At 49.8% G+C, this 20885-nt stretch overlaps 1 protein-coding gene across 1 annotated transcript in view; it reads left to right on the top strand.

Moving 5' to 3' along the window:
* Positions 1 to 18575, top strand: part of SLX4 (SLX4 structure-specific endonuclease subunit) — a 33623-nt gene extending 15048 nt beyond the window's left edge. The window contains 12 exon segments of the mRNA XM_021719096.1: positions 1869 to 2058; positions 3006 to 3218; positions 4736 to 4938; positions 5042 to 5358; positions 6302 to 6545; positions 7263 to 7351; positions 8438 to 8584; positions 9308 to 9474; positions 10374 to 12661; positions 16114 to 16216; positions 17460 to 17876; positions 18221 to 18575. Of these exon segments, the coding sequence (XP_021574771.1) occupies positions 1869 to 2058; positions 3006 to 3218; positions 4736 to 4938; positions 5042 to 5358; positions 6302 to 6545; positions 7263 to 7351; positions 8438 to 8584; positions 9308 to 9474; positions 10374 to 12661; positions 16114 to 16216; positions 17460 to 17876; positions 18221 to 18575 (4733 nt within the window).
* The last annotated feature ends 2310 nt before the right edge of the window (positions 18576 to 20885 follow it).

Raw genomic sequence — 20885 nt, 5'->3', positions numbered from 1 at the left:
GGCGGGTCTCGACCCCGCGGGCTCAGGCAATTCACTCACCTCAGTCTCCCAAGGTGCAGGATTACAGGCTGAGCCACCGAGCCCGGCTTAGGCTAATTGTCTTAAAAGATTTCTGGCCAGGTGCAGTAGCTCAAGCCTGTAATCCTAGCCCTTTGGGAGGCCGAGGTGAGGGAATTGCCTGAGCCTATGGATTCAAGAACAGCCTGGGCAACTTGGCAAGACCTCATCTCTACAATAAATCAAAATATTAGCCGGGCATGGTAGCATGTGCCTGTAGTTTCGGCTACTTGGAAGGCTGAAGTGGAAGGATCGCCTAAACCCAGCAGGTCGATGCTGGAGTAGCTGTGAGCTTGCCACTGCACTCTAGCCTGGGCAACGGAGTGAGGCTCCAGCTTAAAAAAAAAGGATTTCTCACTTTCTGAATTTTTTTATTGCTTTATGTCATCATTTAGCCTCTTCCTCTAACCCTTGGATTGCTAGCATACTGTAAGAATACTATAGGGCCTACCGGTTTCAGGTGAAACAGTTTGGCAGCCATGCTCCACAGCTGCTGTGTACTTGGTATGGCATTGCCCCAAGAGGCACATAATGTCAGGTGGACCTGTTATTTATCCCTTAAACAACATGGATCTCCATCTCTGGTGGAAATATACAACAGAGATTAGCTGGACATGATAGCGCATGCCTATAGTTCCAGTTACTTGGAAGGTTGAGGTAGAAGGATCACCTGAGCCCAGCAGGTTGAGGCTGTGGTGGCCAGGAGTGTGCCACTGCACTCTGGCCTGGGCGACAGAGTGAGACTCCTACTCAAAACAACAACAACAACAAAGAAATAGGAAAAAAACAGTATTAGCAGACCTACAGCTAATAAATATATAGGCTCTTGGCATTGCATTTGCAGATTTCACTACTAGGCTACCCCAAAGGTCCACAACATGTTGCAATTTGACATCCTACTGAGGCATTGGTCCTCGTCCTGCATGTTGAGGTGTAGAGTAGGTGCCCTGCCATTGTGTGAACCCAGCACCTGCCCTACATTTGAGTCAGTTTTTCATGTATCTTCAAACCATATCCAGCAAATGCTCAAGAAAGGATAAACCATTTCTTTGTGAAAAACAAACAAGGCATCAAAATGAAGGTGTGCTGATTTTCTGGCTTCAGTGGCAGGTGTGGTAGGCTGAAGTAATATTTAAAAGCTTCAAGGTTTATGAAGTTCTCAGGGCATAAGCCTTGTGAGTGCCAAGGGACTGCTCCAGCATTATCAGCTGGACCACTTTGGGATCTATCTCAAGACTAGAATCAGCCATCCTTTGGTCTGATGCTAAGTAAGAACTCTGTCTTTTAACTGCCAAGGGCATTTCCTGCTGTCTGGTTCTGTCACAGGCAGTAGGAAAGGTTGAGCTTCAAAGAGAAAACCTAGTTTTGTTGGAATAGGAGACTTGTGACCCTGCAATGCTGAGGCAGTCAAGTGCAGCAGAAGTAGGGAAAACCAAAGGTAAGTTCTTCAGGTCCTTAATACTCAGAGTGGTCCTGGACTACTGGCATTGCCAAGCCCAGGGAACTGTTAGGAATGCAGGATCTCAGGGTCCGCTTGGAACCCCTGAATCCAGACCTGCATTTTGGCAAGCTTCCTAGGTGACCTGTGTGCATATTAAAGTTTGAAAAGGCTGTTCCAGGAGCCCCGTTTAATACCCAGTCTCATTGGGCAGTACCTGAGTCACCAGGCCTGCAGAGTAGAGCTGGGTTCTGATCTCTGTGCTCTGTCTGGTGTCTGTGCTCTGTGAGAGCTGACAGACACGTTGCAGAGGTCTGAGGGGAACTTGTTTTGGAGATTATCCCCATGGATCTTCCCTTTTGCCTCTCTGCAGGGTATGGGCCTGAGCTCCCTGCCCCAAAGAGCGATGCTGCGGTGGCCTTGGCCCTGCAGCAGGAGCTTGCACAGATAGGAGCATCTGCACATGACGACAGCCTGGAGGAAAAGGGGTTGTTCTTCTGCCAGATCTGTCAAAAGAACCTCTCAGCTATGAATGTGACACGAAGAGAGCAGCACGTGAACCGGTAGGGGCATCTTAGACCTCCATCTCTCCCTTGTGTATGACCAGAATCCAGCACACCCCATGGCTATAGTGGGAATCTTGAGACACCTTACCATGACAACAGCACCCTCAGTTTTCTTATCAACCTACCCTTTATAAAAAGTAACTATTGAGACATAATTCACATAGCATACAGTTCACCCTTTTAAAGTGTACAAATCATTGGCTTTTGTATATTCACAAAGTTGAACAACCATCACCACAATCAATTTTATATTATTTTAATTACCCCCAAAACAATCCCTATGCCCATTAGCAGTTACTCTCTCTTCCCCTCCCTCCCCTGACAACCACAAATCTACTTTCTGTCTGTATGGATTTGCCTCTTCTGGACACTTCATATAGGTAGAACCATATAATACTTGTCCTTCTTGTCTGATTTATGTCACTTGACATAATGTTTCCCAAGTTCATCCATGCGGTAGTGCGTATCAGTACTTCATTCCTTTTGATGCCTGAATAATATCTAATTGTATGGACAGACTACAGCTTTTTAAAATTCCATTCTTAGATCAGGAATATGACTACAGTTTGTTTATCCTTTCATCCATTGATGGACATTTGGATTGTTTCCACCTGTTGGGTATTGTGAACAGAGCTGCTATGAACATGTGTTTCATGTATTTGTTTGAGTACCTATTATCAGTTCTTTGAGGCATATACTTAGTGGACTTTCTGGGTCATAAGGTAGCTGTTTAACCTAGGTTTGCTTTCTTTGGCCAGTTTTGCTAACAGATACCTAAATTTAGTGTCTAGAGGCTAACTGCCAGGAGACGAGCAGGCTGTGTGGAGGGGATTGGCTTTGCAGGAACAGGAACGTGATTTGGCCACAGCCAATGTGGATTCACATTTGCTACAGTCCACATTCCTGGGGAGGGTAGTTCTCCTGTATTTACTGTCTTCCTCCAGGTGCTTGGATGAGGCAGAAAAGGCACGAAGACCTTCCACACCTCATATCCCTGAATGTCCGATTTGTGGGAAACCATTTCTCACCTTAAAGAGCAGAATCAGTCATTTGAAGCAGTGTGCAGTGAAGATGGAGGTTGGCCCCCAGCTCCTGCTTCAGGCCGTGCGGCTGCAGACAGCACAGCCTGAGGAGGCTGGCAGCCCACTGGAATCCAGGTGAGTCCAATAGAAAGGAAGAAAAGTCAGCCAAAGAATGGTATTTGTACTTGATTTGTTGTTGTTGTTGTTTTAAAGCTTTTTATAGTATGGATGGACAATAGAGCCCTCGTTTGTTCTGGAAATGAAACATTGTGTTGTGAATCAGCACAGTCTAGAAGGGATTAAGGTGGGGGCAGATTCTGTATCCCTGAAGGCTTTGAAATGACCCATTCAGGTGTGTCTGCGGAAATGACCACTGGACTGGTCTCTTCAAGGTTCTTCCTGAGATGTTTCCAATTCCACAATCCTGCGGTTGGTACCCTCTATCCAGCGCATCTAAGAATTTGCTCTTCACTTTGCCGCATCCATTTCTTTGTTGTATGGCATGGTTTCCGCCTCAGTGTGGTCTAGTTTTCATGCTGTTGATGTAAGATTATTCAGCACAGTTCAAAGAGTTGGTGAGACAGAAGTGCAGGACACTATTTTTTTAATTGCTTAAGTGTTAAAATAGGAGGCCCTGCTGACAGCAGAGAAACAAGTCCTCAGCATGCAGGCCACAGCCACACAAGTGGAGAAGAGCCAGCCTTGCTCCCTACTGCCCCTGCTGAGGACACCAGAGCTGAGGGAGCTTGAACCTCAGACTTCTCTAGGATTGGGACAGTTGTCAGGAGCAAAGAGGCCAAGGGTGATAGCACTGTTTGTCTTGGTCACTGCCTTGCACACAGGTTATGGGCAACTGAGCTGGGCTGAGGCTTAGAGGACAGTGGGTAGCTTTCTTAGTTAGTGAGCCCATCTATGTTTAGCACCTTCACACTAGCATCATAGGATTGGAAGCCTTGAGGAATAGACATTATCTAATTCGTCCTGCCTCTTGGCAGGACTGCACTGAAGCTGCCTGCTCAGATCAAATACGTTTGCTTTAAAAATACCTCCAACTAGTGAAACTAGATGTATGTGGGTCCTTCTAGGAGATTATTAGAGTAGAAAGCTATAGGACGTAGATACCCTCATAGAGTCTTTGAGTCTACACTCTCTAAGGTCAAGCCTGGGCATTGGAACTTGGGTCATCAGAGCTCACATGCAGTTCAGAGGTGCTGCCTGGGGGCCCCTGAGAGAAAAAAGGGAAGGGAAGGGGTTCTTTTTTTCCAGTGTGGCCACATCGACCTAAGGGTCATAGGAAACACTGATGGACAGAAATAGGACTCCAAGGAGCTGCTTAGAATCATCACTCCACTGGAAGGGCATGGCCATACTAGGGTGTACAGGTACCACTGACAGCTTTGTATATCTACCATGAATCCTCTAGGCAACGTCACAAGAAAGGACCCAGACCCTTCCACGTATGGGCCATGCTAAACTTTTGGCCTGAGCGAATGCGCTCACATGAGGCAATAGAATCAGCACAGTGAAAAGCAGCCTTGGCGGGTCTCCCCTAACCCTTTTCTCTCACCTCCCACCAAGTCCAGTGGGACCAGCCCCAGAAGAAGTGTAGGCACCTCCAGCCCCACTCACTTTTCTCTTTGGCTGCCTTTTAGCTTTGGCAATCACATTGGAGTTGTGAAACGGAAAGGAACTGCCAACAAGAAGGAGTCCCAGAAGAGGCAAAAGGTAGACGAGGTCCCATCTGAGGACCTGCTGGTGGCCATGGCTCTGTCCCGGTCAGAGATGGAACAGTGTCCATCAGCACCAATGCTCAGACTGGAAAGTGCCTTTTCTGAGAGAATGAGACCAAGAGCAGGTATGTGTGGCCAGGAGCAATGGCTCTGAGAGAGACCACTGGTGGGTCCTGAGATGAGTGGATGGATTCCACTGTTGACTGTGTCACTTCTGTTTCTCTCTAGAGAAGAAAAGTCGTAAGAAGAAACCCTTGGCTTCCCCACCGCAGTTATTATTCCAGGACTCTGAGACCACAGGCAGACAGATAGAGGACCGTGTGGCCCTCCTTCTCTCTGAGGAAGTAGAATTGTCCAGCACACCACCACTTCCTGCCAGCAAGATTTTAAAGAAAGAGCTGGAAAAGGCAGGCCCATGTCTGCCACCACCTAAAGGAAAGCAGAACTTTCTGTGGGAGAGCAGCGCCCTGACTGGAGCCTGGGCCGTGGAGGCCTTCTACACGGCCAGTCTGGTCCCTCCCATTGTGCCCCAGCAGCCCACCAAGGTGAGCCCCTCTTCTCGGACACACAAGTGATGGGCTTTGGGGAGTGACAGACAGTTCCAGAACTGCAGCACAGGGTATCCACAGCTGGCAATGGAAAGTCTGTGGAGGGGGGCAGAAAGCCAAATGGGCATTGGCTGTTGCTCATGTCTTTTTTTTTTTTTTTTTGAGTTGGAGTCTCACTCCATCGCCCAGGCTAGAGTGCAGTCAACACTCACGGCCACCCCAGCAACAACCTGCTGGGCTCAAGCGATCCTTATGCCTCAGCCTTCCAAGTAGCTGGAACTACAGGCACATGCTATCATGCCCGGCTAATTTTTTGATTTATTGTAAAGATGAAGTCTCTCCAAATTGCCCAGGCTGGTCTTGAACCCCTGGGCTCAGGCAATCCTCTCGCCTTGGCCTTCCAAAGTGCCGGGATTACAGACTTGAGACATTGTGCCCAGCTGGCTGTTGCTCATTTCTGTGCACAAGAACCAAATGGCTGTCCTGGTAAGATTAGGGAAGACCTTTGGTTCCTGCAGTTTAGTGTTTCTGAAGTTTGTTAAAAACAGAATCCCAGGGTGGCCAGAGTCCCTAATGGGGCCCAGGAACTGTATTCTAGACATGTACTCCAGACAGCCCTGAGGCAGGTGGTCCTGGAGCAGTATTCATTTGCTTGAGACCATCTGGATGACATTAAGAGAGTCCGACTGTCTGACAAGCCTTTTTGTGCACTTGGATGTCACTGGCCTGGTCTTGGCCAGGACAGAGAAGTCTGTTGGCACACAATGATGGAGAAAGCATCCCAGGGCTGCTCCAGGCTGTGACCAGAGCCCTCAGGGACCCTCTGTGCTCCACAGCCCACACCATGCCCTCCAGTTTCAGGTCCAGCTATACACACTGGCAGCTTTTACAGTATATGCACTGGTGACAGTGACCACACTCTGCTTTTGGCTTCTTTCAGGGCCTCACACAGGAGTCTGTGCTGCCTGAGTCATCAGAGATGGGCGTGCAAAGGCCACTTGCTCTCCACAGCACCCCCTCTGGTGGCCGAAGCCCCAGGAACTCATCGCTGTCAGTCAGCCAGAGGGAGCACCAGGCCCTGCAGGACCTCATAGACCTGGCAAGGGAGGGGCTGAGCAGCTCGGGAGAGGCCACAGGTGATACACTGGGTGGGACGCTGGGGCCAGCTCCATTTTCCTTCCAGGGTCTGAGGCTGGGATGGACTAGACCTTGTGCTGCTGCAATAACAGCTCAGACCTGATGGGAGCACACATAGTCCCTGGGTACTTTCATTTTCTTCTCAAAGACGAAAGTGATATAGACAAATCTGCCCCAATTTTCCTTAAACTTTTTTTTTTTCTGAGTTGGAGTCCTACTCCGTCGCCCAGGCTAGAGTGCAGTGACATGCTCATGGCCACCCCAGCGTCAACCTGCTCTGCTGGGCTCTGGCAGTCCCTTCACCTCAGCCTTCCAAGTAGCTGGAACTACAGGCATGTGCTACCACGCCTGGCTAATTTTTGATTTATTGTAGAGACAAGGTCTCGCCAAGTTGCCCGGGCTGGTCTCAAACCTGTGGGCTCAGGCAATGCACTTGCCTCGGCTTCCCAAAATGCTGGGATTATAGGCTGAGCCACCAAGCCCAGCCCAATTTTCTTTAAACTTTAACCATAGACAGAGCCATCTGTCTATGACAGTGATTGCTCCTTTGCACTAATCTTGTCTAGTTTACTATTCTTTTACCTCCTTGATGGGGGTGGGGATAAAAAATCTGTGTGGGGATTTGCTTTAATGAAAATGTCCTCAAATGACAGGTGCCTCCCAAGGTACTTCCGGGCTCAGTTCAGCCTGCAGTTGATGCTGTCTGCTTGGCAGTTGACATTGCTGGGAGGTGACTTCTGTTAACCTGCAAATCCTTCTCTCAGGGTTGGACTTGGTGCCCAATGGCCTTCCTCTAACGGGGTTTGTCATGCCATCCCAGGAGGAGTGCCTGGAGAGGGCTGGCCACACTTCGGTAAGGACCGGGACTTCTACTGCTGCATGCTGGGCTATCGGGCTCTGCCCTCTCTCTGTGGTCCTGGCTGCTCCTGCTCACTGTGTGTGTGTGGAGGGGGGATTGGCTCACCACTGGCCTCTAGGCCCCTCACATGAGTACACTGGTCTCTCTAGAAGCATCTCTGCTTCCCAGAAACCTGACACATCTTGACAGCCTGTGAGCAGTGCCACAGAGAGTCCACAGGTGTCCCATCTCCCCTCTTGGGGCTCTGACACAAGGGTGTTTGTCCCTTTTGTCTTTGATCTCTGTAGGGCTTCTTAGTAGTTGAGCCCAGGAGCCGCTTTGTCCTGGAGGGACCACCGTGTCTCGGTGCAGCTGCCTCATTCATGTCTGCACTACATAACTCATTTCTCAGTAGTTTCACTCACTCATTAGGGCTTGCTGTGTCCCTTCTGTGCATGGATCCTGGGCTGGGCTCCCAAGCACAGCTGAGCAAGCTGGGGCCCAGCCTCTAGAACAGTCAGTGTTCTGTGTTGGGGATGCACTGGGTGGAAGCTGGATTTTCCTTAGAGTGGACTTTATCTATTAGCATATCAATATCAGTCACAGGTTATAGCAAGGACCAGCCTGGGGATGTCATCACCTATAATGGATCTGGGGCTCTCCTCTTGGCCAGGCCCGTGAGCTACTTGGACTTGGGGGTCTTCATCCATCATGGTGGGCCAGTACATCTCCTCACGGGGCTGCTCTGAGCACATGGGCCACGTAGCCTGGCCCACACATGGTGCCAGGAACTACCCATACTGAAGGTTCATGTTTACCTAATGGCCTGCCTCTCCACATGCTGGCCCTCTTGTTTTAGGCCAGGGAATCCACTGTAAGAGACAATTTGAGAAAGAAGCTAGTGTCTGCTGTTCTGTATCACTGAGTGCCTTAAGGTAATGCAGGCGTGGAAGTGACCACAGGAACCATTTTGCAGAGGAGAGAAGAGCAAGGATCTGGGCTTCTGACCCACCCAGTGCAACCTTTGTTGGGGGAACTTCCCACAGTTCAGAGAAGCAGTGGCAGATGGAAATGACAGCTCTTCCTCTCGTCCTGTTTCAGCTGTCCCTCGGGCTGCTGATTGCTGACTTTGGTGCCATGGTCAATAACCCACACTTGAGCGATGTCCAGTTCCAGATGGACAGCGGGGAGGTTCTCTATGCCCACAAGTTTGTGCTTTATGCCCGATGTCCACTTCTCATTCAGTATGTGAGTACGCAGCAGCCATTTTGCACCTTCCTTTCTCTCCTGGTCCTTCCCCCTCCCCCTCCCTTCCACCTTTCTCTGACCAAGTCCTTCCTGTGTCCCATACTCTCTTCCCTCCCTCCCCATCACCCTTACTTCCTGTCCCTCAACATGTTCCCGTCATCTCCCTCCCACCTCTCCCCACTGTTGCCCTAATATGTGCCGAAGAGACAAAGACCCACTCTTGAGTCTGGGAGGTCTTCGGGGTATGAGGGAGGCCCTCAGAATTAGAAAACATCAGATTTTTTATCCTACTTAATGAAAGTCCTTTTTTTCCCAGAATTGTTTCCTCTTTTCTCTGTTTGCATGACTATAAAGTCCCACAATCGATCTCTTTAAGGTTGAGTTGCTGATAAACCTTCTGCTCTGATACATTCTATTATGCATTTGACTTGAATGTCAGCAGGAATTATCAGTCTTTCTGTGAGAAAGTCTGGAGGCCTTGCTGTGTCTCCCAAGAGAAAACTAACTGGGTTCTTGAACATCCATTCCTAATACAATTCAGCAACAGAGAAGTGTTAGGCCTAAAGTTCAGAATTAGGTTAAAATGTTATCAACACTGACTAAGCTTTTACTGGGACATGGGGTTGTTTATAGGACTAGAGACCCACAGGACACCCTGTACTGTCTGTTTCACTCCAAGGTACTATATGATCAGTAACCCTTCTAAGTTGTATTTTACCCCAGGTAAACAGTGAAGGTTTCTCTGCAGTGGAGGATGGGGTCCTGACCCAGCGCATCCTGCTGAGCAACGTGAGCACCGAGGCCACCTCTGCGTTCCTACACTACCTCTACTCTGCAGACACACGTCTTCCTCTCCATGTGACTCCTGAGCTGAGCTCCCTGGCCCTCAGGTCTGGATTGTTCTTTCGGTGTTGCTCCACAGCCTTTGAAATTAACTGACAGGGATCAACAGGCTGACAGCTCAAGGGAGGGCTGTGCCACAGAGGGATTGGGGCTGCCTTTCACTTCACACATTTAGGGGTGCTGAGTGCTGGGTGGAGAGGATTTTTCCAGGTTCTGTGGTTTTTAGCTCCCTGGGTGTGATGTGACAGTGGCCCTCCGGCTCAGTGCTCCCTAAACGCTGCTACTCTGTGATTGTTCCACCACTAGAGCTGAATACCCGCAATCCTTTCCTGAGTCCCAGAAAATGGAAGTAGAGAGAATGCTTAGTTCACATCCTTGCCTCTGCAGCTCCCCTGGCTTGTCCACATTAGTATCTTATGGGAGATGGCGGGTAGCTCAGCAGGAACACGTGTTCTACCTCCTGACAGGGACTAAAGACCTCTGAGATGAAGCCTGCTAATCCATCTAGTGCTTTCTTGGGAAAGAAATGGCTTGGCCTCTGGGGTTTGAAATGTACTAATTAGAGCACAGAGCCTTTAAGTAGGTGGCCAGTTGACAAGCTGATTGGACTGGGCTGACCTGCATACAGGTTTGATCTGTGGTTTGTGTCTGACCCCGTGTCTTAAGGGTCTCTCAAGGCAGCATTGGATTTCCAGTTTTGTAGTCCCACCAATTCCTATTGTCTCACACTCATGCACCCCTTGATATTTCAGCAGTGGTTAGTGAACCCTGCTTTAAAGTGCTGTGACTCTCTGGACAGGAGCGTGAGCACCATCTTTGAAGGAGAACAGAGGCTGATTCATGGTTGTTCCTCCCTGCAAAGACTCTGATCCCTGTCCCCCACTCCCAAGTGCCCAGAGCCCACCTCCATGCAGAATGGTGATGATGCAGGTGTTTCATGTTGCAGGTTTGGTGTGAATGAACTTGTTCACCTGTGCAAACAGGCATCTGTTGTCACAGATTCAGAGGGTGAACAATGGGAGAAGGAAGACGAGAATTGTGACAGCAGGGCAGAGAATTTCCAAGAACTCTTGAGGTCAGTGTGGGTAGATGAAGAGGAGGAAGCAGAGACATTGTTGAAATCGAAGGGCTATGAAGAAGACAGAGAAGAGGTGAATGAAGCAGAAATGGAAGAAATTTATGAATTTGCAGCTACTCAGCGAAAGCTGCTCCAGGGGGAAAGAACACCAGATGCTGACAAGGACACTGACTGGCTCGTGGAGGGCAGCTCGGTTTCTGGGCATACCCTAGCAAGTGTCCAGGTTCACAGACAACTGGAAAAGGCAGAGAAATTGGAGTCATCTGAGCCAGGAAGAGATGAGGCCCCAACCAACTGGGAAGATGTGACACAGCACTTTGTCATGCCACCCCGGGGCTTGTGTCCAGACATGGAGTGGGAAGCAGAGACGCGTGAGCGAGAAGCCTCAAAGGAGGCACTGGGCCACTCCAGCTCCTCCAGCCCTTCTGGGGGCTGCTGCGCAGGGAGAAAAGAGGCCTCCCTTCCACAGTCTGATGATGCCTGTGATTATGAACAGCTCTTTTCATCAACTCAGAGGGAATCCTCTGAGCCATTCCAAATAAGGAGTGAGCCCGAGGAACCAAGTGGCACTGTAAGGGAAAAGGGGGTGGAGATCTTGCATTGCCTCACACCCCAGCAGGTGTCCCCACTGCATCCATGCAGCTTCCTGACACAACTGCCCCAGGGTGGGAACCCTGGCCGGTCCTATCACCCACATCACACAAGCGAGTCAGCCCCATCGGCACCACAGTTGCATGGTGGGGTTTCCAGTGTGTCTTCCCCAAACTTGCCATCTCCAGCTGTAACACCAAAGCAGAAAAGGAACAGGAGCATCTTTGGGTTACTTAAAGAGCCAGGCCACCAGAAAGACAAAGAATGTAGTTCCATGTTGGAACACAAAAATAAGGGGGTCCTGATTTCTCCCCAAAAGTCTCTGTCCATTGACCTAACCCAATCGAAACCTGACCATTTGTGTTCCAGCTCTCAGAATTCTTCATCCAACCTGAACAAAGATGATGAGATCATTCTTTTATTGGATTCTGATGAAGAGCTGGAGCTAGAAAAAGCCAAAATAAAGTCAGTTTCTAGTGATTCTCCAGAAGAAAAGAAAGTTCTAGAAATTAGCCCCAAGTCCTCTGAGCTGTTTTCCATCATTGATGTTGATACAGATCAGGAACTTTCCCAAAGCCCACCTAGAAGAGAAACTGAGCTACAGCAGGAGGAAGGACGACCAGAGAATCAGGGCTCTTTAGGTGGCAGAAGGACCCCCTGGCTGTTCTGTGACCGTGAGACCAGCCCCGATGAGGACAGCACCACAAACACCTCGTGGCTGGTACCTGCCACCCCGCTGGTTGGCAGAAGCCGTGACTGTTCATCCCAGACCCAAATAACCAGCCTCAAGACCAGGACTTCAGTGAATGAGATGACTCAGCATACACCCAGGGCCTCGTTAGAAAACAGGGAAGTAAATGAAGCCGCACAGAAGCTTTCAGTAATCATGCCCCAGACGCTGTCGTCATGCTGTGTTCCCATCACTTCAAGAACGTCTGATGGCAGAAGGCAGGTCCGCAGAAGCCCTTCCCGCTCCAACCCTAGATGCCAAAAACACTCCTCTCCACGTCCCGTCTCGGGAGGCCGTGCCCATTTCACCGGGCAATTCATGAAATGTTCACCACCTGGGCCAAGCCCACCAAATCAGGCTCCAGCGAGTGAAGTAGTGGAAGTTGAGGACAGCGAAGATGAGCAGGAAGTGTCCTCCCATCAGGCAAACAGCAGTCTGTCCCCAGTCAGTAACTCCCCAATTCCAGTTGGCGATTGCTGTTGGCATGTTGAGCCCCTCTCACCGATTCCAATTGACTACTTGAACCTTGAGCGAACTGGTCCCCTGAGTGCCAGCAGTCCCAGCAGTAGGGCGAAGGAGGCACCAGACAGTGGTGACCACCACTCCCCAGGACTCCTGGCCACCTCCCCTATCCGAGGAAGCTGTGCTGCCCCAAGAACATCTCAAGAGAAATCCTCAAGGGCTGGCTCCCCGGGGAGCAGCAGGCCAAGCTTTTTGAATTCAGCTTTGTGGGATGATTGGAATGAAGAAGAGCGGAAGTCTCCAGAGGCTCCTCTTCTGACCCAGACACTAAGTGCCAGTCGAGCTCAGAAGTCCAAAGAGTTAGAGACGCCCAGTGAGTAGCCAGGAGGGTTGGGGAGAGGTATGGTCTTTTCTACTCTTTTACACTAAGGAGGTGTGGAGATGAGTAATCAAGATGCAGGGGTGGAGGAGCGTTGCCGCTAACCTGCCACTAACCCTTCTGCTGCCTCCCATGCCCCTTTGCACAGGGGAGGGATAGTTGACTGGCTACTAGACACACGCTTCTTACAGTAAAGCAGGGTCCCCCAAGTGTGCCTAGATCCTAGCACTCACCTGGATACATATTAAAAACCCACCTCTGTGAACCGCACTGCAGAACACTGAGCCAGCACTGCCAGAGGCTTCAACTCTGCCCGGCAGGTGTCTTTGTGCCTTAGGATTGGGCAACTGTGGCTTCTCAAAAAGTTAACTATCGAATGGCCATGGGACCAGCAGTCCCAGCAATTCCACTCTTAACTTGTAGATCCAAAAGAGTTGAAATGGAGACTCAGATACTTGTTGATACATGTTCACAGCAGAAGTATTCACAATAGCCAAAAGGTGGAGGCCACCCAAATGCCCATCAGCAGCTGAAGGGGTAAACAAAATGTGGTCCAGCCATACAGTGCGATGTTACTCAGCACTGACTCATGCTGTAACATGGATGAACCTCGAAAACAGTATGCTGAGTGAGAAGCCTGTCATGAGGTCATGTCTTGCATGATTTCATTGATAAGAGATGTCGTGAATAGACAAATCCATAGAGACACAATGCAGGTTAGTGGTTGCCTGAGGTTGGAGGGAGGGGGAATGGGGAGTGACTGCTTAATGGGTAAAGGGTTTCTTTTTGGGCTGCTGACAACGTTTTGGAGCTAGACAGAGGTGGTAGTTGCCCAACATCATGAATATGCTTAATGTCACTCAATTGTTCACTTTGAATTTCTTTTTGTGAATTTCACCTCAATTAAAAAACGAAGAAACAAAAATGGGGGATAAATGTGAAAGTCTATAAACCCCATCCTTCCTGATGCCCCCATGTGGAATGATACCTTGTCCCAGTTCAGTCATTCAGGGAGAATCTGGGACCTGTGTGTCAACCCTCTTGGTGCTGCTGCTCCCCTGCCAGGTACCTCCAGGGAGGGCTAAGGACAGGCTAAGTAGTGACTGGGCGTAAGAAGGCCGCGCTACGAGCCGCACCTCCCTGCAACCTGCTGGCTCGTTTCCTCCTAAAATCATAGGTGAATGAGTCCACCAACAGGACCTCAGCCTTCAGGGCCTTTCAGAAGCACCTGGAGAATTCTTAAAGCACAAGTTGCTGGGAGGGGATTACCTGAGCTCAAGTGTCTGAGGCCAGCCTGGGCAACTTGGTGAGACCTCCTCTCTACAATAAATCAAAAAATTAGCCAGGTGTGGTAGCTACTTGAAAGGCTGAGGTGGAAGGATTGCCTGAGCCCAGCAGGTCGTGGCTGTGGTGGCCATGAGTATGCCACTGCACTCCAGCCTGGGCAACAGAGTGAGACTCTGACTCAGACTACCCCCCACCCTGCAAAAAACAAAAAACAAAAAACAAGTTGCCTGTCCCTCCCCACCCCTAGCTTCAGCTTCAGGAAAGTAACCAAGAATTTGCATTTCTAACCATTTCCCAGGCAGTGCTATAAGAACCAGTGCAGGAGGCTTGAGGCCAGTCTGAATCTGAGGTGGGCTTCAAGACAAACAGAGAAATGATAGGGAGAATTGTATGCATTTCTCAGGAGGCACCCTACTATTTTCATTGGAGTCTTGGGCTCTATGATCATATAGGGGATAAGAACCGAAGCCTGTATGTTCCTAATTTGTCCTATTTGCTTTTTTTCTTTTCTTTTTTTAAAGACAGGGACTTGCTGTATTACTCAGGCTGGTCTTCTACCTCAGCCTCCCTAGTTGCTGGGATTACAGGCTTGAGCCACCATACCTGGCATGTCTTTAAAATACTTATTTTTTTAAAGTAACAACTTTACTGAGATATAATTCATGTACCATAAAATTCACCCTTTAAAAATGTACAGTTCAGTGGTTTTAAGCATACTTACACTGTTGTACAATGACCACCATTACCTAATTCCACAATAAAACAAGTTCCATCTGTACCATTAGCTGTCCATCCCATTCCCCTTCCCCGGCCCCTGGCCACCACTCATCTACTTATATCTATGGATATGCCTGTTATGGACATTTCATATAAACAAAACCATATAATATGTGGTCTTTTGTGTCTGGGTTCTTTCACTTAGCATCAAGTTTTCAAGATTCATACGCGTTGTAGCATGAGTCAGTATTCCTTTTTATGCCTGAATAATATCCCAGTCTATGGTGTAGCACATTTTGTTTATCCATTCATCCATTAGTGGACATTTGGGTTTTCAATTTTTGGTCATCGTTAGCAATGTTGCTGTTGGGCTGGGTGTGGTAGCTCATACCAGTAATCTCAGCATTTTTGGAGGCCAAGGCGGGAGGGCTGCTTGAGCCCAGGAGTTTGAGACCAGCCTGGGCAACATGGAAAGACCTTGTCTCTACCAAAAAAAAAAATTAGCCAGGCATGGTGGTGCCCACCTGTAGTCCCAGCTACTTGGGAGGCTGAGAAAAGAGGATTGCCTGAGCCCAGGAGGCCAAGGCAGTGGTGAGCTGTGATCATGCCATTGCTCTTTGGTCTGGGCAACAGAGTAAGACCCTAAGTAGAAATAATAATAGTATTAATAATAATGCGTATAAGCATTCATGTACAAGTTTGTGTGGACATAAGTTTCATTTCTCTTGGGTATATACTTAGGAGTGGAATTGCTGGGTCCTATGGTGATTGTGTTTAGCATTTTGAGGAACTACCAGACTGGTTTCCAAAGTGTCTGTACCAGTTGACATCTCCACCAGCAGTATGTGATGGTTCCAGTTTCTCCCCATTCTCACCAACACTTGTTACTCTCATGTTTTTTATCCTGGTGGTGATGAAGTGGTATCTCATTGTGGTTTTGATTTGCATTTCCCTGATGGCTATTGATGTTGAACATCTTTTCATGTGTTTATTGGCCATTTGTATGTCTTCTTTGGAGAAATGTCTTTTCACATCCTTTGCCCATTTTTAAATTGGGTTGCTTTTTTATTGTTGAATTATAAAAAAAAAATACTGCTGTCTAAGCCTGCTTGAAGGGTATCAGTGTGGCCCATTGTCTCACGTTTTATGTTTATATACTTAAGTTTAGTCCTTTGCTGGCCATTGAGTTGAATAGCCTTAGGGGTCCAGTTCACCCAGAATCAATGCTATACAAGGCATGGTCCTCAGTGTGTGCCGTACAATGTTTTCCAGTGGGAAGACATGACTCCAGATAGTGAAAGGATTGATCATTATTGCTTTCATGGAGCAAAATGGTGGTTGGGTTGTCTTCAAGTGCAGTATTCTTGGTGACACTACCAGGATCAGAAGTGGTGAATCCATGTCCCTCGTGCTAAAATGCATGCTGCTTTTATTTTTTCCAGAAGGTGCTAATCAGAAGAAGAACTTGCCCCCCAAAGTGCCCATAACTCCAATGCCACGGTATTCCATTATGGAAACGCCGGTGCTGAAGAAAGAACTGGACAGGTTGGTGTTGCTCTTCAAAGCTTGCTCGTAAGTGGTCTTTTCCCTTCTGCACATAACCAGGCTTAGCAGGCCTGGAAGTGAAGGATCCGTCATGTGTTCCCTTTAAGTTTAGTTGGATGCAGTTAGCCTGGGCTCGAGAGGAAGGTTCTGCAGGTGGCTTTGCGGGCAGCATGTGTGACTGCCAGAAGATAGGGTGAGCTACCTGGGTCTCTGCATACCGTTCCCCAGGAGCTGACAAACGAGATTCCTTCAGGTTACTCACCCATGTTCCATGTAATTGGAAGTATGATCCTAGCCAGAATAGTCTGCGTGAGGAGACCTGATTTTTTAAAACAACATTTAAACCATCACAATCACATCCAAATGAATGCTGCTTTTGAACTTGGGCACCCAGGAAAGTCATTGCTGCCACCATTATTCAGAACAGGATGGTAGCATGTCTTTTGGAATATTCTTTTTTTTTTGAGTTGTAATCTCACTCTGTCGCTCAGGCTGGAGTGCAGTTGCACACTCACAGCTACCCCAGCGTCAACCTGCTGGACTCCTATGATCCTTCTGCCTCAGCCTTCCAAGTAGCCGAAACTATAGGCTTGCACTACCATGCCCAGCTTATGTTTTTATTTACTGTAGAGACAAGGTCTCACCAAGTTGCCCGGCCTGGTCTTGAATCTGGGCTCAGGCAGTTTACTCACCTCGGCCTCCCAAAGTGCTGGGATTACAGGCTGAGCCACCAAGCCTGTCCTGGAATATCCTTTCCTTCCTCCCTTCCTCCCTCCCTCCCTCCTTCCCTCACTCTGTCACCAGGCTGGAGTGCAGTGGCATGATCATAGCTCACTGCAGCCTTGAACTCTTAGGCTCAGGTGATCCTCCCGCCTCAGCCTCCTGAGTAGCTGGGACTATAGGCATGTACCACCATGCCCAGCTAACATTTTTTATTTCTTGTAGAGATAAGGTCTCACTATGTTACCCAGGCTGGTCTCAAGTAGTCCTCCTGCCTCAGTCTCCCTAAGTGTTGGAATTGTAGGCGTGAGCCACTGTGCCTGTCCTTGGAGTATTCTTTAGAGTAACCTTAGCTTTTTATGACCTAGGACAGTCATAAAAATCAGGCACTCAGGTTTCACTCACACAAGCCATTCACTGGATGTTTTGGGAATTACCCTTTGCTAAATGTGGAAATAGCATAGAATCTGTAGACCAGTTGTATGTGGGTTGAGTACTGAAATTCACCTGCTTCTCCACTCAGGTTTGGAGTCCGCCCTCTGTCTAAACGCCAGATGGTTCTGAAACTGAAGGAGATATTCCAATATACTCACCAGACCCTGGAGTCAGACTCGGAGGATGAGATCCAGTCCTCACAGGTGCCACTGGAGGTGCCTTGCAGCCAGACTCACACCTCCGAGACCTACAGACCTTCAAGGGCAAGGGGCTGTAGCCAGCAGGAGGCCACAGGAGGTTCCATGCCCTGTGGGTCCAAGGGACCTGCTAAGATCAAGGGCTCCCGACATCGAAAGAAGCAGCCTGGTGAAAGCATCCCACCCCTGAGCAGGTCACCAACCAAGGAGGTGCCTCCAGGCCCTGATGGTGACACTCAGCTCCCAGCCTCCCAGGAATCTGTGGCCACATCTGTAGATGGCAGTGACAGTTCCATTAGCTCACAAAGGTAACCAGATAGACGCGATGGGGCCAGCAGCATCAGGTGTCCTTTGACCAGTGGGGCTGAGGGTTGGCATAAGCGAAGCCTAATGACCAATGTTCAGAAACCCCCATTGCCTTCTGGGTTTGAGCCATTCCCCTGAACCACATCCCAGCAGACCTCCTGGTTCCTTGCCCCCCATGCCAGGACTTTTCTGGCAGAGGTGGGATCCTGCTGGAGTAGCCTACAGGGAACTGTCAGGAGCTTCCTGCCATCCTGGGGTCATCTATGTCACAGGCCAGGTTCCACAGTGACCATAGAAACTCACTCCTTAGGGTGTCACAAAATGTTCTTGTCTGATTTCTTTTCAGTTCTTCCCTCTGTGAGTTTGGAGCAGCCTTTGAGTCTGCAGGGGAAGAGGAGGAGGCCGAGGAGGAGGTCAGTGCATCACAGGCGGCCATCCGGGCAGCAGACATGGAGGAGGAAGTAAGGCGTTACATCCGCTCCAAGCCGGCCTTGTACCGGAAGGTGCTGCTGTATCAGCCCTTTGAGCTGGGGGAGCTGCAGGCTGAGCTGAAGCAGAATGGCATTCGCATAGCCACGGGGAAGCTACTGAACTTTCTGGACTCCCACTGCATCACCTTCACCACTGCTGCAGCCCGGAAGGAGAAGCCCCAGAGGAAGACGCGGCAACCTGCGAACAAGAAGAAAAGGGAGCGGAATTGACAGGGCTGCCCCCTTCCCCACCCTCACTATCAACAGCCTTTGGGGTCTGTGCCCAGCATCAGCCGCCCCCGCTGGCCACCGGTAGGGTGGACCTGGGATGCCTGGTGTGAGTCCGGCCTCCACAGGCATTTCTGGGCCTCAGGACCACATCAGCTATACCTGTGAAGTGACAACAACATGGACCCAGGTTCTTCTCTAGACTGTTTTCTGGAGTGGTATCCACCCCCTGGATTTAAGGCCCCCAGCTCCCTCCTTCTGTCTTTGCCCAGTGTGTCTTCCTTTAACCCAGCAGGGCCTGTGTGCTCCAGAGGGGCAGTGGGCCACCACCAGCAGGCCAGGGCAAGGCCTGGATTCTGCCACGTCCACCACTCTCCACATCCACTAGTCCTGAGCATGACTGCCCCATGAGTCTGTGTCCTGAGATGGATGTCAGCTGCAGCCTGCCCCAGCAGCCTGGGCCAGTCTTCCTTTTTAGCACTCAGACCCATCCCAGCCATCACCAGCAGAACAGGTGTCCAAGGCTCCCTGCACTGCCACACCCCAGTACACCTCTCCTGGCCTACCTGTGCTACTGAGACACTTATCACCAGCAGTCTCCAAACTGGACAGTGCACAAGGGCCCAGCACAACTCTGAAGGCCCCAAAAAGCATGTTCTCGGTTAGCAGCTTCCACTAGTGTGTGTCAGAGCTGCTTCCAGGAGCAGCACGGTGCGAAGACGAGGCCCAGTGAAGAAGGAAGGCTTGAGTCTCCCCATCCTTGTGAATGTCCTTGTCTGTTTCAGATGCAGTGCAGTCAATTTTATAAGATGTGCAATAAAAACAAAAAGCCTTTGTATAAACCTAGATGCTACACTCCAGAAGAATCACAGGGGAAGCGGGCTAGGGTAGCCCAGGTCTGCTGTCTCATTTCTCTCGGGTTCCTAGAAAAGAGATGCAGGTATTCATTCACTCGTCCATCCCCATGTTTGTCCACACATGTTTGTCTGTGTTTAGCAGAACCTGGCCAGGTGCCAAGCTCCAGCCCATGTTGCCTGAGGTGAGGCTGGAGTTCCTGCAGCCACCTCAGCGGGGTGGTTACACTTGCAGGTTCCAGCCCAACCCAGGCCCACTTAGTCAGAATCGGTCTTTCATAGGAAAGTCTGCAAGCACTGCTTTGGCCCGTGTTGGGCTGTGTGGGGACAGCAGAAACAGGCTGCACTCAGTGCTCTGCTAGTGAAGGAGATGCCTATCCTAGGCCTGGCAGTGGGGAGGTGGGGGTGGGAGGTTGGGCGCTGGTGGCCTGAAGGTTCATGTCAGGGACAGCCTCCTGAGGAAGAGGGGTTCATGAGCTGGGCCTGAGAGGCAAGCAGCATTCGGGGGACTGGAAATGGGGTACCTCGAACACATATGGCGTGTCCTGGCAGGGGACAGGTGGCGAGGCCCAGGCCTCCAGCTTACATTGCCCAGGGCAGATAGTTCAAGGGACGGGCAATTCAAGGAACAGACAATTTCAAAAGCTGGAGATCTTTGACCAAACTGAAGATGGATTTTGACCAACTTTGGAAGTTATCACGAGTTTCCTCTGTGATGGACTGATCCCCCTCTGGTATTAAGGGAAGCGAGATGGACTGATTAAAGGTGGGGGGTGGGGGGACTTAGGGTCTTTGGCTTTTCAGGGTTTGTGGTTTGAATGTGCATTGGGAGGCCTCAGCATCTTCCAAAGGTGTCCATGACCTGAAAGAAGTCCAGAACTTCCCAGTTGGTGGAGACCTGTTGGGGGAGGGGTTCAAACCCAGCAAGATTCTCTGAGTGCAGTGTGGAGCCAAGGGAGGGAAGGCCCAGCCTGGGGACTGTGTCCGAGCCTCGCCCTTACCTTGGCCAGTTGGGTCACTGTACACTCCCCAGGACAAGTAGTGGGCAGAGGTTCAGCATGTCGCGGCCCTGAGCCTGTGTGCAGAGCAGTCCCCCAGAGGGCCTTGGTGTCCTGGAAAAGAACCTCGACCTTCCAGAGAACTAGACTCACTCAGACACTACAGAATTAGGTCCAGCTAATTGGTTCAGAAGGAAAATGGGGTGCAGCACTGTCTTCTCAGTGCCTACAGCAAGGTTGGTGGGCCTTGGGGCCTCTTCATGACAAGGTGGAGGGATTTCCCTTTCAGAAACTCCATCCGCCCTGCCTTATGGTGGGGTGTTAGCACAAGGAGAAAGCTGGCAGCAGAACATTCACTGTTATCACTAGATAAGAAAATGGGAGGACATTTGCATTTCAGTGTAATGTGACAAGACCTCCAGGTCTGTCCTACTTTGGTGGTCCTGGCCTGGGCACAGCCC

This window comes from Carlito syrichta, unplaced genomic scaffold (genome assembly GCF_000164805.1).
Source record: "Carlito syrichta isolate Samal-C Ts95f unplaced genomic scaffold, Tarsius_syrichta-2.0.1 Scaffold314117, whole genome shotgun sequence".
Taxonomy (NCBI): domain Eukaryota; kingdom Metazoa; phylum Chordata; class Mammalia; order Primates; family Tarsiidae; genus Carlito; species Carlito syrichta.
Note: the sequence above shows the minus strand (reverse complement) of the source record. Positions and strands in the feature narration are given on the sequence as shown.